This window comes from Anguilla anguilla, chromosome 1, assembly GCF_013347855.1.
Source record: "Anguilla anguilla isolate fAngAng1 chromosome 1, fAngAng1.pri, whole genome shotgun sequence".
NCBI classification, from domain to species: Eukaryota; Metazoa; Chordata; class Actinopteri; order Anguilliformes; family Anguillidae; genus Anguilla; species Anguilla anguilla.
Genome location: NC_049201.1, coordinates 8,812,879 through 8,830,196, shown reverse-complemented (window position 1 = coordinate 8,830,196; position 17,318 = coordinate 8,812,879). Strand labels below are relative to the sequence as shown.

Here is a 17,318-nt window from a genome sequence, read left to right as displayed (position 1 = left end):
ATAAGAAACCCCTGCCCCCCTGCCTGACAGAATTGAAGGTAGCAGGTGTGTGTTTGCGCTGACAGTAGTGCTGCTGCACCTGGACAGTTCACTGCCCTGGCCCTAGCCTCTTTCTTCCTTGGCTGCTCATTACCTTGCTGTGGCAGAGTTCCCCCACCCCCCCCCCTCCCTGCTCCTCTGGCACAGGCAGCTGCTCTCCAGCATTAAACACAAACCCCGCTAACGTTCCTCATTAGACATCATTTTCCGGTATGCGGTCCCTCAGGATAGTGCATAGAGTCTGGGCCTCGCGCGGTTCAGTTTCCCCTCTCCTGGAGAAGAGGAGAGATCTGCAGTCGGCACCATTTTCTATGTGCGAAAACAAATGAGCGGAATGAGGCTGTGATGAACATCCTCACGGCAGTTGAAAATTGAAAATGTCTGCTGTTCTTTTTTTTCTTTTCTTTTTTTCTTTTTCATCTCGGAGGAAACTCTAAATATAAATTCATGAACTCCCATCTTAGAAACATGGAAAAAAAGGCACAAATGACTTATTTATTGTGTGGTTTCTTTGTCCCTCTGAGGAGGACTGTGGAACCAAGCTGGGACGTTTCCATAGCTGCCAGACCTCCTCCACACGGCGATTAGTCAGCCGAGCGCAGGGGTGCCTTACAGGACAGCTGGAGCAGGGGCTGCTTCAGGCGGAGGAGATGAGCCTCTTTCGTGCACTTTTGTCTCGGACGTTGCTGAGCGATGTCTTGTCTCCCCGGCGACGGGGCTCGCGCCCCCGGCGTGTCTGTGTCCCCTAATGGGCACCGCCCCCCCCCCCACCCCCCACCCATTAATAAATGATTAGAAGTCAATTACAGAGCCGTCGGCGTGCGCCTTGGAAATGGGATTTTGGAAGCGGGGGGCGTTCGCCTGTGCGGGGTGTCTCGTGCCTGGGTCTCACCCCCCCCCACCGCCTCCCCCTCACCCCCTCGCCCTCAGGTCATGTACAGTAGGGTAATGCAGAGAAAGGGGTTGAGGACACCAAGCGAATCGCTCCCTCTGTGTCTCTGGGTCCTCTGTCACCCTCTGCACAAACACCCACAGCTTGTCTGTTCGTTCAGAGTGAGACGTGAGAACCTCCATTCCAGATACCTGAGTCTACCTCATGCGCCCTCATGCGCTTAACATTGTTATAGCTTTATGTGTTTACTGCTTCTGAGTGAGTTGTGTGAGAATGGCGACTATGTTGTGACCCTAATGACTGGCATTGGCTTTTGGCGGTCTAAACCAAGTTGTCCCTGTGTGTACTTCGTTAATTTCTCTGGGTGAGAGCTTAATTGATAATAAACAGTATCGTAACGAGTGTTACGGTGGTTTGGTGCTCACTGGGGCTGTGCTATCGCACGCTGGTGTCTGTGTGGAAGGGGACAGGGGGGCAGACGCGCCGGACTGACCTACATCAGCCGGCTGCACCCTTCCCTCCTGATCATAAACGCTGCTGAAGTCTAATGATTGACTGACACACACCTGGGTCTGGGGATATGGAGCGAGGGGCCGGGGGGGGGGGGGGGGGAGAGCGAGAGCCAAAGCACTCAGGATTGATTGAATTTCATGCAGTGCTGTGAACTGTGTAGTGCTGCCGTGCTCCAGTCTGGAGCAGGGCTCGGGGGGGGGGGGGTGCGGAGGGGTGAGGCGGGGGGGGTGGGGGGGGGGTGTGGGGTAAGGGCTGCAGGTACGGTTTGAGGAATGCCCCTGTCTCTGTACCGTCTGTTCATTCCTGGTGTGGATATTCCTGTAGGGTACAGTGCTGCGGGGGTGTGGAGGGGTTGGGGTGGGGGGGGGGGGGGGGGGTGTGTGACAGCAGGCAGTGAATCCCCCCCCCCCCCCCGAGCAGTCTGCCGCGCATGCAGACGGTGTCTCCGGCTGGGTGGCAGGCGGGGCGCGCATGTTTCATGAGCAGCAAGGTGCCGTCGTTTGGGCTGGCGGCGGGAACAATGGTGCCGGACGAGCGAGTCGTGGGAGGCCGCGCCCGTGAGCCGCGCCCCCGAGCCGTGCCCCCGAGCTGCTCCAGCCGCTCGCGTTAGCGTCCTGTCAGGTGAGAGCCCGTCGGGTGAGCCTGGGCGTGCCACGCCCGCCTCGCTCCTCCGATGTGCGTGTGCTCGGCTGAGTCGCCATGCCAACCGTGTCCTTCCTCCTTCCTCCCTCCGGCTCTGGAGGCCCAGTGGTCGCTCCCCGCTGAGAGTCTGGCGGCAACGGGAAAGAGATTTCCATGCCGACCGAATCTCATCACCCCCCAATCCCCCAATCCCCCCAGCTGTTTTTGTTTTTGGAGCCCCATGCCTCCTGAGCCTGCTCCGCTGGGCGCCCGTCCTGCCTGGGGGGGTGGGGGGGAGGGTGGCCCAGGGTTCATGTGGGGCCAGGGGTTTCGGGAAATGCACAGCTCCCCCGCCCTGCTTTCTGTTCGGCCGTACCCCACGCCCTACACCCCACGCCACCCTCTCTCAGCCACACCCCGCTGACCGCCACTCAGGGCTGAGGGGCGGGGCCAGGTGCCCCTCCACCCTGAGCCCCCGACGCGGTCCCCCCCCCCCGGGGCACGCGCGCTCCTCTCCACATGCATTATTCATGACCCCCGTACACCCCCCCTCTGCGCGTGCTGCCCCTCTTCCACATGAGCCTCCTGTTTAAAAATTTATTCTAAATGCAAATGAACAGCCCTCTCTTTAAAAAGAAAAAAATTAACCGCCAGAAAATGACAGAGCGGGGCTTCGCGTTCCCACCGCTGTGTGACGGAGCTGTGCAACTCAGGAATTCCCGTAGCTTTCCTCCCCATTCATGCAAACGGGACGGAATTAGTCTGACGTGGGGGAGAGATTTGTTTAAGGGCACATCAGCTCACTGCTGGTAAGACAGAAATGGGACGATGACTCGCTCCCTCTAACCGCTTCATTTTATGTCTTTTTGAGGGATGGGAAGTTGTTTGCCGTGCCAACTATTTTTAATGCAAGATTTCGCAAAAGGCACCACCACCTCCTCCATACGGGCTAATTTAGGAGAGTGATGGTATGCAAACAGCCATGGATATGGGGACTGGAATAACCGCAGGTGCACCAAAATTAGAAACAAAAACATAAAACACACAAAATATAAACGACAGTCTGCTCCTTTACAAAACTTTAAAAAAAATATCTTTCTCCCTTTGAATTTTAAATGGCCGTTGGAGTAATTGTTGCTGGGGCGGAAGCTTGGTTTTAGGAGGGGAACAGTTAGATTAGACTTTCAGACTGAAGGCATGAGACTGAAGGATCTTGAAATTGCTCCAAGGCTCCCTATTGATTATAAATGGGCCTCCTTGGCGATATCTCACTTTTATAGCCCCTGGGCCTGACACTGATGTTCTCCACTTTCCGTGCGTCGCCGTGGATACGAGCGTCTGCTACCGGATTGCGATGTCATGTAATTGTAAAGACGCGTTACTGGAGGGCACTAGACAGGAGCCCAAAGGCTAATTTGAATGGCGGTTTTGCGCCATCCGTGCTCTGCGTTCTCTGTGGCACAAACAGCAGATGAACTGGCAAAACAGCTATATCCTGAACACACCATTATGCATGTTTTTTTTTTTGGTTATGTTATGAAGCATTCGTGTCCCTGCGCACACTGCTGGCTGGCTCATTTGCAGCGCTTCCTGCCGAGTTAGCGATTAACTCACTTGTAACTCTGAATATTAATGGGGTACCACAGGGTTGGGTAACGGTTAGAACGACCCGGAAACGCATCGCTGCAAAACCCGAACGCTGTGTAACACCAGACAACGCGGCGTAGCAAACAGCCGCTGTGATAGCTTGCGTGTTGTGCGGTGTTTGAGGTGTGTAATGAGGCGTTCCAAGCCCTGGGTTCGCTTAGGGTCGCCTTTGATTGATTTCCGTTCGAGTCGTTAGCTGCTTCATTAATGAGATGTTTTTCAAAGACCGAGCTGTTGGGGCAGCCTGAAGCCTCTGTGTTAACTGGGTGTGTTCCTCTCCTTCTCCGTCTCTCTGTCTCTCTCTCTCTCCCCCCCCCCCCCCCCCCCCCTGTTGTTCTCACAGGGGTCTGTAATCGTATTTATGCGTGGAGAGCAGGTAGGGTTTCATTGCGGGGGGGGGGATATTGCATTAAAGCACTGGAAGCTCTGTAAGTGACTGCCTAGCCCAGCCTGCAGTGTCCGGGTGGGATCGTGTTGCTGGTGTAATTTCCTTCTCCGGTGCCGGGCCGATGATAATGTGGTTTGTATTTTTTTTTTTGGGGGAGAGCGCGGCGTCGGGTTTCGGCGCTCCGGTTGCACCTCCCGCGCGTGTGTGTGTGCCGCGCTCCGCTCCAGCGGGCACGCAGAGGTGCGCCCTTTTGTCTTTCGGGGCCCCGGTTATTTAAAGAAAGCCCCATCTGGGGGATAGAGTGTCTGCGGCTTCCAGCATCCGTCTCCGCGCTCACGTACCGTCAGCGCTGCGTCTCACCTGGGATGGGATCGCTCCTCTCTGCCGCTCCGTATGCTAACGCGCATTAGCATAACGCTGCAGCTTCCCTTATTTTTTAGTGCAGATTCAGCAAAAATATGATTTTGTTTCAGTGCTTTTATATCAGTAGCTGAACTACAGCGGCTGGTGTAGGTAGACTGCTGTACTTGACCTAGTACTGCTGGTGTATGTTGGCAGCTGTATTTGACCTAGTACTGCTGGTGAATGTTGGCAGCTGTATTTGACCTGGTACAGCTGGTGTAGGTAGACTGCTGCCTCTCCATTGAGTTGGAGAATGCCCCGCTGACTAAAACTTTCCCTCCCTAAACTGACCAATCACGCGTCATCCTGCAGGACTTCAGGCCCCAGTTGGCACGGACCCAGGTCTGGATTGGATCAGACCGTGGGGAGAATCGCTGCAAAAACCTTAATGGGGCTTCTGCCCTGGCAGGATACGGCCACAAAGATGCTTTATTTATCGTTTCCCATTCATGAGTATTGTTCATCCTGATCACAGGGAGTCATAAGCATCCTCGTCTTCCTCCTCTTCCTCCATGATAAGCATCCTCGTCTTCCTCCTCTTCCTCCACAATAAGCATCCTCGTCTTCCTCCTCTTCCTCCATGATAAGCATCCTCGTCTTCCTCCTCTTCCTCCATGATAAGCATCCTCGTCTTCCTCCTCTTCCTCCATGATAAGCATCCTCGTCTTCCTCCTCTTCCTCCATGATAAGCATCCTCGTCTTACTCCTCTTCCTCCATGATAAGCATCCTCGTCTTCCTCCTCTTCCTCCATGATAAGCATCCTCGTCTTCCTCCTCTTCCTCCATGATAAGCATCCTCGTCTTCCTCCTCTTCCTCCATGATAAGCATCCTCGTCTTCCTCCGTGATCGCTAGTTACCGCTTCCTCGTCTTCATCAAATGGTGACATCCTTTGACCCCGGACACCCTCCAAATAAGTACCTGATGTCGGAGCTGTTACTGGAGCTGCTTGGCGGAGGTCTATTCTGTGACCCCCCCCCCCCCCCCGCCCCTAGCCCCCGGGCCCTGCAGGTCTCTGCCCTCCCTCCTGAATAACTCGCCCCCTGTATGAGCACTCTTCCCCGCAGCGCTGTTTTCACACCTGGGCCTCGCTGAAGGAAACAAAACCCCAGGGGCTCATGGGATAATAGAGCAGGATTGGGCAGGAAAATGAAGGTTTACACTGGCTCGTGTTTCCCTTGGTCTGAGGAAGTGGGCAAAAAAAAAGCCCCTTTGAAAGTCACGGGTGGGATTTCTTTCTTTGGTTTTTTTTTTTTTGGTTTTTCTGTCTCTGTTTTGCCGTCTCTTTCCCCTTTTTTTTCTTCTCGTCCAGTCCGAGGCCCGGCCTGGCAGAAATACCAACCGCCACACAGCCGCCGGATCGGCCATCTTTCACGCCATCGATTAGCGCGGCGTGTCAGCGTGATGGATCGCGATTCGTGAGAATGCGCTTCGTGACATTTCTTGTGGCATTTATTTTTATTAATTGGGAATTTCACAACATGGATGGTGGCAGACAGGCTGCATGCTCAGGCGTTGAGAGCTCCTCTGCTCCTGCTCAGCCTGCCTCTCCTGCTGAAATATGGTAATTTTTCGGCTATGCATTTTTCAGAGCGGTGGGTAACCAGCCCCCGTTCCTGGAGCTCTACCACCTGTGGGTTTTCACTCCAACCCTCACAAAGCGCTCTTCATTCAACGGCTGGAGGTCTTGTCGAGCTGGTAAATTGTAGAGCCAGGTGTGCCAAATTAGGCTTGAAATGAAAACCTGCAGAATGCTAGACCTCCTGGAGACAGGGTCGGTTGCCACTGTATTTCAGGGAGAGAAGCTTGTTTCACACAGGACGAGACCTAAATAAAGGCGTTTTCTTTCCTGGAGGTTTATTTTAAGGTCGATGTGCTGAGAGAGAGAGAGAGCGTTGGTCATCTGTGGGATGTGATGACTTTTTTTTTCTGGCTGTGCGGATATTGCACACACACGTATTTTTGTTTACAAACCATGGCGTACACCGGCAGGCATGCGAGGCATGTAGACCCGATTTGGGAACGGTGTGTCTGTAGGCCCCGGCCAGCTGCGTACGGGACGGCCTGTGTGTGATCCGCAGGGTTTGAGTAGCGTACCACCGCTGTGCCCCCCCCCCCCCCCCCCCCCGCCTGGGAGGGGTTTAAAATAGCTGGCACGCCGAATTCTCCTGCCATTTCTTACTCTCCGGTTTCACCCCTCCCTCTGGATGACCCGAGGTGTGTCTGCGTGCGTGTGCGCGCAAGCTTGTGTGTGTGCGTGCGTGTTTGCACGCACTCGCGTGTCTGTGTGCCCGTGTGTGTGTCTCATCACAGACGAGTGTGTCTTTGCGCGTGTGTGTGTGTGTGTGTATACTTGTGTGTCTGTCTGTGTGAGTGTTTGTGTCTGTGTGTGTGTGTGTGTGTGTGTGTGTGTGTCTGCGCACGCGTATGTGATAGTGTGTATGTGTGAGTGTCCGCGTGTGTGTGTGTGTGTCTGCACACGCATGTGTGTTAGTGTGTATGTGTGAGTGTCCACGGGTGTGTGTGTGTCTGCGCATGTCTTCTTCCTTTCTTGGGCTTTGATCTGACACACAGCGCAAGGCGATGGGGTCTCCATGCTTTGCGTTGCGTCACCCTGTGAGAGGGTGTTTGTGGGAAAGCTCAGCGTCACCCTGTGAGAGGGTGTTTGTGGGAAAGCTCAGTGTCACCCTGTGAGAGGGTGTTTGTGGGAAAGCTCAGTGTCACCCTGTGAGAGGGTGTTCGCGGGAAAGCTCAGCATCACCCTGTGAGAGGGTGTTTGTGGGAAAGCTCAGTGTCACCCTGTGAGAGGGTGTTTGTGGGAAAGCTCAGTGTCACCCTGTGAGAGGGTGTTTGTGGGAAAGCTCAGCGTCACCCTGTGAGAGGGTGTTTGTGGGAAAGCTCAGTGTCACCCTGTGAGAGGGTGTTTGTGGGAAAACTCAGTGTCACCCTGTGAGAGGGTGTTTGTGGGAAAGCTCAGCGTCACCCTGTGAGAGGATGTTTGTGGGAAAGCTCAGCGCTCCTTTACTCTGGCGGGAGAGACACCGGTGCTCCAGCATGGCTCCTTCTTCCTCAGCCAGTGAAGGTGACATTTTTATAGACCAAGTGTTCCATTCGCTGAGATTTATAACGTGCAGCACAGAGGACGCGCGGCGTCGTCATTAAAATGAATTTATTCAGGGACAGGAGGCTCGTAGAGGTGTGGACACTGAACTGCTGATGCCAACTGAACAGGACCCTGCCACACACTATAGTCCGGAGGGCACGGAAAAGTATTTGCAAAAAAATTATGAGGGCGGCAGCCATCTTGTATCATAAATAACGTTGGGTGTGTAAATCAGATCTTGGTGTCTTATCCTGCACTGCCCCCCCTCCCCCTACCCCTCCCCCTTCCTCGCAGGAGTCAGAGAGGATGGCGGAGAGTGTGGAAGGAGGGAGGACAGGATTAAGTAGCCCTCGCAGACTGTGCTGACGCCCCCCCACCCCCCCCTCCTCTACCCCGCGCCTCTCTGCAAGGTCACATTCCCTCCAAGGCCAGTCCTAGCTCGGGACTGGGTCCCGACTGCACTGCTCCGCATCCTGTTTCTACCTCCCCCCCCCCCTTCTCCCCCAGACCCTGCGTTTGCCCTCTGCCCTACCGTCCCGGCGTCCACAGTGCGCTCGCTCGCCACCATAACCCCAAACATCACATCTGCGTGTGAACTGCAGACCGTTTGTCGCCATAACTACAGCCCGTGTGACTGCGCAGGAAGTGTAAACATCTGCGTGTTGCGACTGGAGGAGAGTCGACTTCTCCGGTCACTGAGAGACGGATGAGGCACCTGTATCTTACGGCAGGAAGTGGAGTAAGGTTGTCTGTGGATACCTAAGCCGCTGGCGCCAGCTGCTTTTAGAAAAACTCTGGAGAAAACGGGACAGAGACGAGGGAGCGGGGGGAGCGGGGGGAGGGGAGCGCCAGAATTAGCCGATTCCTCCAGGAGGTGGGCGTGTGGTGGGATCAGAACGCTTTTCTGGGTTAATTTACGGGGGGGGCTGGAGCCTGGCTCCTGCTTCAGGTGCGGAGGGCCCAGGAGGGAGGGGTGGGGGGGGGGCTGTCGGGAGACTGGAGAGGTGAGAAAATGGGTCAGCATTTAAAATGTGTCCTCCCCCCATGGGGAGGGTGGGGGGATTCAGAGTAATGAAAGTGCTTGGGCCAAAGCGTGTTGGTGTGTGTGTGCGTGTGTGTGTGTGCATGCGTTTGTGTGTGTGTGTGTGTGCGCGTGTGTGTGTGTGCATGCGTGTGCATGTGCGTGTGCGTGCGTGCGTGTGTGCGCGTGCGTGCGTGTGTGCGTGTGTGTGCGTGCGTGCGTGTCTGTGTGTGTGTACGTGTGCAGCCCAGAACCATTCTGTGCAGCCGTATAAGGGTTAAGCGTGGGTGCGGGGAACGCAGGCCGACGCGTGTGGGACCTCCGGAGGAGAGCAGGGGTTGGCAGGAGAACACGGCCCTCCGCCGCGGGACTCCCACACCGTAGCGGGCAGCGTGCGCTGGGCGGGAATGTGACCGCCATCCCGCTCCGCCTTCCCGCTCCTTTCCCCTCAGCGCTTCCCATCTGTTCGTATGTTCTCGCTCTTCAGCTCCCGTCTGACACGTCTGTGTCAGGAGAATACAAGGTCCTCAGACTTGAAAGAGTGAGTCACTGAAGAAAGTTTGTCCTCCTCCTCCTGGGGCTCTCTGGCTCTCTGTCTAGCAGAACGTTGCAAAGCTGAGCTTAACGCTAGCTTTGGAAATGTTGGCAAAGTGGAAACACAATAACAAAAAAAAAAAAAACACCCACTTTCATGTTTATCAGGAGCATGCTCTTCCTGTGTGATGCGATCAAGCACAGAATCTTTCATGGGGCCCTCGGTTCTGTTTCACGGTGTGTTTTGCTAAGGAAATTAGACTTTTTTTTGCACATCAGTCTGAGAATCGGGAGGAAAAAAGTTCTGACCTTCGATAGGATACAAATTCCTAAATTAATTCATCAAATGTGGGGACTATGCTTTTCACAGTTGGGTTGAATAGAGGCCTGCGTTTGCTTTTTTTGATAAATGTTACGGTAACTACATTTTATTGGAAGTGCTACTGGTAGTGCAGTGTACTCCATTTGCTGAGTTACTTCTGCAAGGAAACTGACGGTAATGGTGTGTTCCATTATAAATGTGAGTTTGCGCTCTAATATGACCTCACCAAAAGAAACAGACCCTGCTTTTAGTGTGTCAATTCATTAGTCAATGTTTAATGTATATTTCAGTATCGCTTCCATTTATTCACGGGTAGCTGCAGTTGTATTTGACAGTTAAACTGAAATGTATAGAATGATAGTAATGGACTGTTGTGTATTCAGTCAAGATTAATGGATCTCAGAGTGCATGGAGTTCACAGTGAGGCAGCTCTTTTGTCCTCCCATCGGCGTGAAGCGGCACAATCATTGTGCATCAGCCAGAATGCTAATCATCCCAAATCAGGGGTGCATTCTATTAGGAGGCAGTTCGAAAGGGGGCTGATGGGAGATGTAGTTCAAAGCTTGCCTCTGGAGCAGAGCTGATGCAGAAGTGCAGGGATTTAATTTGCGGGATGATTGATTGGTTAATAGGACTAGGACATATTCCCAGGAGCGCCTCCGCTCTGTTTTCTGATCGCTTTGGAATCTTTATTGACCACAGTCTGAGTCAGGACCTTCGGTTTAAAAGGTGGCCCAAGATGGTACCCGATACAGCATTGTGCCTATCCCAGCTCTGGCAGGGCAATTCAATTTGTGAGCGGTCCAGAGAGAAGTCTACTCCTCTACTGGCCTGTCTACACATGCTGCAGCAACCAAATTTTCCTAGGCGGTCTCTTGCGTATTAAAAAATAAAAAATAGACCAGTTTTGTATCAGCTGTTTGTCAGGTTGTTGTTACCAGGTGATATCGCTAGTCTAAGTGTAATATGTAATTACATTTATTTTAAAAATATATTTGATAAATGTAGATTTTTTTAATGAATAGAATTTAAAATGGGAAATGCAGGCTATAGCACTTGACAGCACTTACAGCCGAGCATACATTCATGCAGAAATTTTTTTTTTTTTTAAGTGTAATTGGATTTCTCGTAACTGCTCTTCATAAAGAATAGCATCACCTGTGGAAAGGGGAAGCCGGAATTACCAAGGCAACCGCGAAATATGTAGCATAATGAATCTGGCCCGAATTGCTGAGGTCGCGTTCACTGGGGGTTACGCGTGTGAAAATCAATAATAAAAAATGCACCGCTGTCGCCGGCCGTGCTTACCCGCGCTGGATTGGCCCGTAAGTGATGTTTCTCTGTGTTCCGCCCTCGCAAAATGGCGGCCGTTTCTGCCGCAGAACCGGGAGCGCGGCGTGACCCGCGCATCAAGAGCCTGTTCGGGCCCTCGATCGGGAGGCCGCGCGCGGAGAACGCTGACGACCCCTGACCCCTGACCCCCGACCCCGCGCGGGCTTCCCTTCGCTGTTAAACTTCAGCGAGGGGAGCGGGAGAGAGCGGCGAGGGAGGGGGGTAGATGCAGACGGAATAATGAAGGCCCTCTTCGGACGGCGAGTTCGGAGTTTGGTGTGCGGAGGGGAGGGGTCAGAGGTGGCGTGTCTGAAATTGGCTGCACGCGAACGCGAAATGCGCTGAATTGATTTTCTGTGTTCACGCCGAAACGTGGTGGCGCAGAAGTGACTCGCGGGGGTGCGTGCTAAAAGAGACCCCCCCTGAGTCCCGGGTGATTGACCCCCCCACCCCCCCACGGCGCCTCTGCTTTTTCTTTGTGTTCGCCAGGTTTTCTGTGTCTGTCAGCCCCCCAGCCCCCCAGCCCGCCCCCCCCCCCCAGACACCTGAAAGCTTTTCTCTCGGCTGTACTGTTCCTCTCCACACCCCTCGCTGGGTCTACGCGGCTTCTCTGCGGGGAGCTCTTAACAGTTCTGTGTTCATATGGAAAAAAACGCTGACCCACATTTTGATTTTTGATTTTTTTTTTTTTTGAAGCGCACAACAACTTCTTTATGCCAAAAGAGAAAAAAAATTCTAAGTGAATAAACAACAATTGTAAAAAAAAAATATTAAAAAAAAAATGTTTTTAAGTCTTAACTGCTGTCAGCAAGGCCAAGTGAACATGTTTCATAGTGGCTGGGAGGAGAGAGAGAGAGGCTGGCTGGTCTTGGTGCCAGTGACAACATCATGGTCATCAGGTTTTTGGCGTTACTGAGGACAGAATGCACTGTAACACGTGATGACACCAAATCTGCAATCTGGTGTTTGCACAGCCTGGTTAGTTTGGCAGCACACAGCAAATACTCAACTCTAACAGACTTTTTATGAGGTCAGGAAAGGACCCTGTGTACTGTTAAGAGTTAGAAGTATTTAGAGTTCACTTTTACAACTGTACTGACAACTTACAACTTCAACCCAACTAATGAATTCATCAAAACCACTGGATGCCTGCTGAAGCTAGTAACCTTGTCACATTGACGATATCCTGTCAGCTTGCTGGCTACCTAAACAAAGTTTTGTCAGCACAAAGTAATATTTTAGCTGCTAGTGAATCAATCCAGTGGTTAGGATCTAGTTAGCTACCTTTTGAAAGTTTACTGCGTGGATTAGGCCTAGCCGTTGCTGTCTGCAGCCAGCCTTCACGGCAAGCGGCAAACTGTCATCCATCTTCTTTTCTCAGGATATTTATTCAAATGATGAGCCATTTGCTTTTTTCCTGTCTGTACTGTTATTTAGCCGGAAGGCACAACTGTAAATATGGAAAATTATTCTGTCTTTTCCTCCCCAAAAAAACACCCTTAAACACTCTGACAGGTTCCTGGAGCAGTGGGGGGGGGGCAATCCTCCCCTTGACATGACATCACGTGTTGAGAGTGAGAAATCTATGACATCAGAATCAGGGTTCTGTGTAGAACCCTAATAGTACCCTAATAGCCTGCCCACTCCCCACTTGCCCTTCTCAGCTGGAACCTGTGCCCACTGACAGTACTGCAGTCTGCCCTCCCCTGAGTGTCTGTGTGTAGGACTGGAGGCCTGCCAGTTCCTTTGGTGGAGACGTCCATTCACCTCGCTCACCTCAAACAGCAGTCACTGGTACGGAGAGAACCCCAAATTGTCAATGGAGCTGCGGATGATGTTTGGGTACAATAAATTGTTGAGGAACGAAACGTCCTAAGTTTTCCATTGCTCAGTGGCCGTGTGGCACCCTCAGAACCCTGGCTGAGACTCAAAACGGCGAATACAACAGTGATTTTCATTCGCGGTCCTGAAGGATCCGCAGGGTCAGCAGTTTTCACCTTAATATCAGCAAACCAGTTCAGGCCCAAGTACAGCCCAGGTGAGGGCGGGTTGATTCTGTAATCGACTGCTTTAGTCGATCGATTCGAGAGCCGAGTAACAGCGTGAACCAGCCGACCCCGCGGCCCGCCAGGACCGGGACTGAAGATGGCCGCTGTGAGGCTTGAGGCCCGCGGCAGGCGATCGGGGGTTTCTCTCCCTCGGCTTCGCGGAGCTCAGCGCGGGAGCGGTTCCAAGCCCAGATGTACGCGGAGGAAACTCTGGTGTGCGTGCAAATGGCCGCCGCGCTGCAGCTGTGCCATGGACAGCGTGTGCTTTGGCGGGCGGGTGTGTGTGGGGGGGGGGGGGGGGGGGGGGGGGGCTGGGGGGGCAGAAAGATGGTATCAGCCACGGACGAAAAGTCATCAATTAGAGCGCGGCGCATAATCGCCCATTGTGGCAGAACAAACAAGCGGCTCCCGCTGCTGTCCCATTGTGTTCTGTCCCCGGCCCGTGCTGGGCGTGGAGCTCTCGGTGTGGGTTTGGGGCACTGGGATGGCGGGGGGGTGGGGGGGCGCGCTGTACCCGGCAGGCTTGGAGATGATGGGTGGGGGCGCTCGGACGATCGGGGGTTCTGAAAGAGGGAAAGCTGCCGTGGCTTTTATTTACGACGCAGGTGTCCGCCCTTGTGGTTTTATTCAGTCTGAAGACAGGAGAGTAGTGGGGTCTTATGAAAGATTCTGAATTAAAGTGTTGAAGGGTCGATGTAGGCACTGGACTAATACCCCCTGCCCTGTTTGGTGCTGATTGGGGAATGGACTTGTGGCTGTGACTGGGTGGAAAATTAGATTGGAATATCAAACGCACTTCCATAAATAAGACGGGCATTGTTCTAGAGAGGAGGAGGGGGGGAAGAAAGAATAAAAAAAAACCATCAACAATGTGATCCTTCTTCCCGGCCTGTCCATTGTGTCGCGGAAATTCCTGAAACGGTGCCCTGTTGCCGGAGAAAGTGTTTCATTCATCTGCATCGTCTTCAAACCTGCCATTGTCAGCTTAGCTTAGCCGGCTCCAAGGCCTTTAATTCCCCCGTTGTTGATTACTTTTGCCCCAGTGCCAGTGCTGTGTAGCGGTATTCGAGCGCTTGGGCCTGCGCTGGTGCAGTTGCAGTGGCAGTGTCTGTAATTCTAGGCTACAGTGTCCCATGCTGTTCTCTCCTGTCTCTCAAGTCATTTTGTGCCTTAATCCTTGATCTTCGCCGGGTTGCAGTTCGCGCCGCGCGTGTAAGACCAGAAACTGAGGGCGTTCGGGCATGATGCACCTCCATCCATCGTTTCCTTATCCGTCAGAGCCCACTGGGCGTAGGTCTCTGAAAAATAATTTAAAGCCCACTAAATTATTTTTCTGAGGGCTCTAAAGCTCTCTGACTGTTTGAATACAATACCAGTCTGCATTAATATTGCTCCAGTAATTTCTTCTCTGATTGTTCATACGTTTTGTTGGCCTAAATAAAAAAATAAATAAATAAACGGAGCAAAAACGAGCGCATTAATTTGAAGTAAATCAAATTGCTGGTTTAATTAATCCGGATTAGGCCTTCGTCAACGTCACAGGCGACGGGGGAACGGGGTCACGCTTCCGAAACGTGAGCGGGTTGTGGGCCTATTTTAGGTAGTTCTCAAGTGGAAGCTCATTTGCAGTGGTGCCAACTAAGAAAAAAAAAAAAACGGGATTTAGAAAGAAAAGAATTGCATTTCTTTTTTCTTTTTTCTTTTTTTTTTTGCTGAGAGTGACACAAAAAATCGTGACAGGCTTGTTAAACCCACCTCCAGCCCCAACAATGCGAGCGACACACTGAGCTCTCTCTTCCGTTCTAGTCTCAGTGTTTTGTAATGTTGGCGGTGGTCCTTTCTAATCACACCCCCAACCCGCCACCCCCCCCCCCCCCTTCTCCAAAAAGAGATTTCACCGTGACACCCATAGTTAGCATCGATTGACACTAAACAAGTGTAGCGGATTCCAGTGAGTTTGTTGTGTGGCCAAAAGCCGTCTGGTTTCCCTTCAAGGTTTCGGTCCCTGTGGGCTTGGTCACAGGCCAGTCTCAACCCCCCCCCCCCCTTGCTTTGTGAGTGGGTTCAATGGCTTTTGTTATCTGAATTATGTTTCTGAAGCGAGAATTATCACCCAGAGATCCAGAGAATTCATTAGGAAGCAGACGGAGTCGTCCAAACAAGACACCAGACTTTCCTGGTTTTAAAAAAAAAAAAGTGTCTGTGTTCTTGCACTGTGATTGTGAAGGACGTGCATTTGGAAACAGGGGTTTGCAAAAACGAATTTAAACGTAAACGATTAAAAGTACATTTTTTCACATGTATGCATGCCTATTAGGCAGGTTTACTGTAATTTGTTCAATAGGGTTATATTGTCAAAATATTAATGTTATATCTCTATGAAGTGTAATACTAAAAATGAACACATTATATTGCCTTACTTACATAAGGTAAGTTGCATGTAAACCCATACACCCATTACCAGAAAGGCATCTTGCTAGCTCAGATGTTCTACATTGTATTAGCTATTGCATGCATTTGTGATGTTAATATGTACAGTAATGACATTGACCTTGACACACTGCGTGCTAACAATGCAACCTTTTTCCAAGTAAGGAAAAGATTGCAGAAGCCACACATGCAGCACTCCAGTTTGTCATTGAGAACATGTGTTTATGTCTGTGCTCATGTCTGTGTGTTTGTGTCTGTGCTCATGTCTGTGTATTTGTGTCTGTGTGATTCTGTGTGTTTATTTGTGCGCCCAGGCTGTCTTGTGCAGTGGCAGTGGTCCCTGTTGACTCATGTAGAGTAATGCTGCCTCCTGTCTCTCCTCAGGTTGTGCAGCCTGACCCTGAAGAAGCTGGTGGTGATGAGAGAGCTGGACAAGGAGCTGATCTCTGTGGTCATAGCTGTAAAGATCCAGGTACCCACACACATTCTCACACACACTTAATCACTTGCTCACTTAGACGCACACACACACACATACTCGCTATCTTCGACTCACACAACTGCACAGACTTCCTTACACACACTTAATCACTCGCTCACTTATTCATACACTCGCGTTCTCACACGTTTTATTTCTCACTCACTCATCCTTACACAATACCCACTCACTTATTCATGCATGCACACACATAGGCACTCTCTGTAACTCACACTCATACACACAGACACTCACTCAGTCTTTCAAACACACTCACACCTTTTTTCTCACTTACTCACACACACACACATGCACTGTAACAGTTCCTAATTTGCCCAAAGCCATTGCGTTGACATGCTTACTCTCTATGCAGTGTTCTTTTTTTGGGGCTCTGTCACCTGATTGGATGGTTGGATTTTGGATTGACAGCAGTGTTGCTGCAGCTCAAACTCTGCTGTCTGCACACAGGGTTCTAAGAGGATCCTCAGGTCTCATGAGATAGTGCTGCCACCTAGTGGCGTGGTGGAGACGGACCTGGCTCTCACCTTTTCACTCCAGGTAAGAAGTGGATTCTGTGCTCTTGTATGAGATGGAAGATATTCCTTTATATAATGTGCAGCATACAGATGAATGGAGCACAGATGTAAAATAATAATAATAATAACGTCTTATAATCACTACTATAATGCCTTCACTAAAGATAAACTAGGAGGCACAAGATTGATCAGAGGGAATGACAAGTTGCTGCTTAGTCATCGGGGTCTGTTAAAGAGAATTGTTTTTCTCTCTTTCTCCATCCTCCCTCTTCCCCTCTCCCCCTCTCCAGTACCCCCACTTCCTGAAGCGCGAGGGCAACAAGCTGCAGATCATGCTGCAGAGGAGGAAGCGGTATAAGAACAGGACCATCCTGGGCTACAAGACCCTGGCGGTCGGCTCCATCGACATGGCTGAGGTACGGCCCCCGGGGGGTGGGGGGGGGGGGGGGGGTGGGAGCTACCTCTTTAATGCAGCGCGGTTTGTACCGGAGCCAGATCACAGGGGAGAGAGGAGGAGGAGGAGGAGGGGGGGGGAGGAGGGGAGGCGGAGGCGGAGGAATGTGCTGAAATCACAAACCCGAAAGCAGTGAGCAGTTTACACGGGGGCTTCAGTTCTGGGACGTCTCTGAAGGGAGGTTCTGGAGACGAAGGTGAAGGGGTCTGATGAGCGCAGGTGGGGAGGGCAGCGCAGCGCATTGGCTGATCTGTGGTTTGGATATTACCAAACCTTTCCACTGTACTTCATACAAATTGTTAATCTGTCCTCATCTGAACCTGAAGGTATTGGTTTATTTGCAAGGCAAAATATATTTATATTGCCGAACTGAAGTATTTACATAAGTAATAATAGCAACAACTCTGTCTGCTGTTTCTCTCTCTCTTTCGCTTGCTCTGTCTCTCTCCTTCTCTTGCCTCTCTCTTTTTCACTCTCTCTCTCTCTGTCCTCTGTGTCTATCTTTCTCTCTCCTATTTCCGTCTCTCTCTGACCCTCTCTCTCCCTCTCCCTCTCTCTC

General features: G+C 51.7%; 1 protein-coding gene across 4 annotated transcripts in view; it reads left to right on the top strand.

The window, feature by feature from the left end:
• pacs2 (phosphofurin acidic cluster sorting protein 2) overlaps positions 1–17,318 on the top strand; it is a 64,285-nt gene that overhangs the window by 30,168 nt on the left and 16,799 nt on the right. For all 4 annotated transcript variants that reach the window (XM_035403276.1, XM_035403268.1, XM_035403283.1 and 1 more), the window contains exons 2-4: positions 15,676–15,763; positions 16,238–16,327; positions 16,596–16,721. In XM_035403276.1, the coding sequence (XP_035259167.1) occupies positions 15,676–15,763; positions 16,238–16,327; positions 16,596–16,721 (304 nt within the window). The remainder of the gene's footprint in view (positions 1–15,675; positions 15,764–16,237; positions 16,328–16,595; positions 16,722–17,318) is intronic.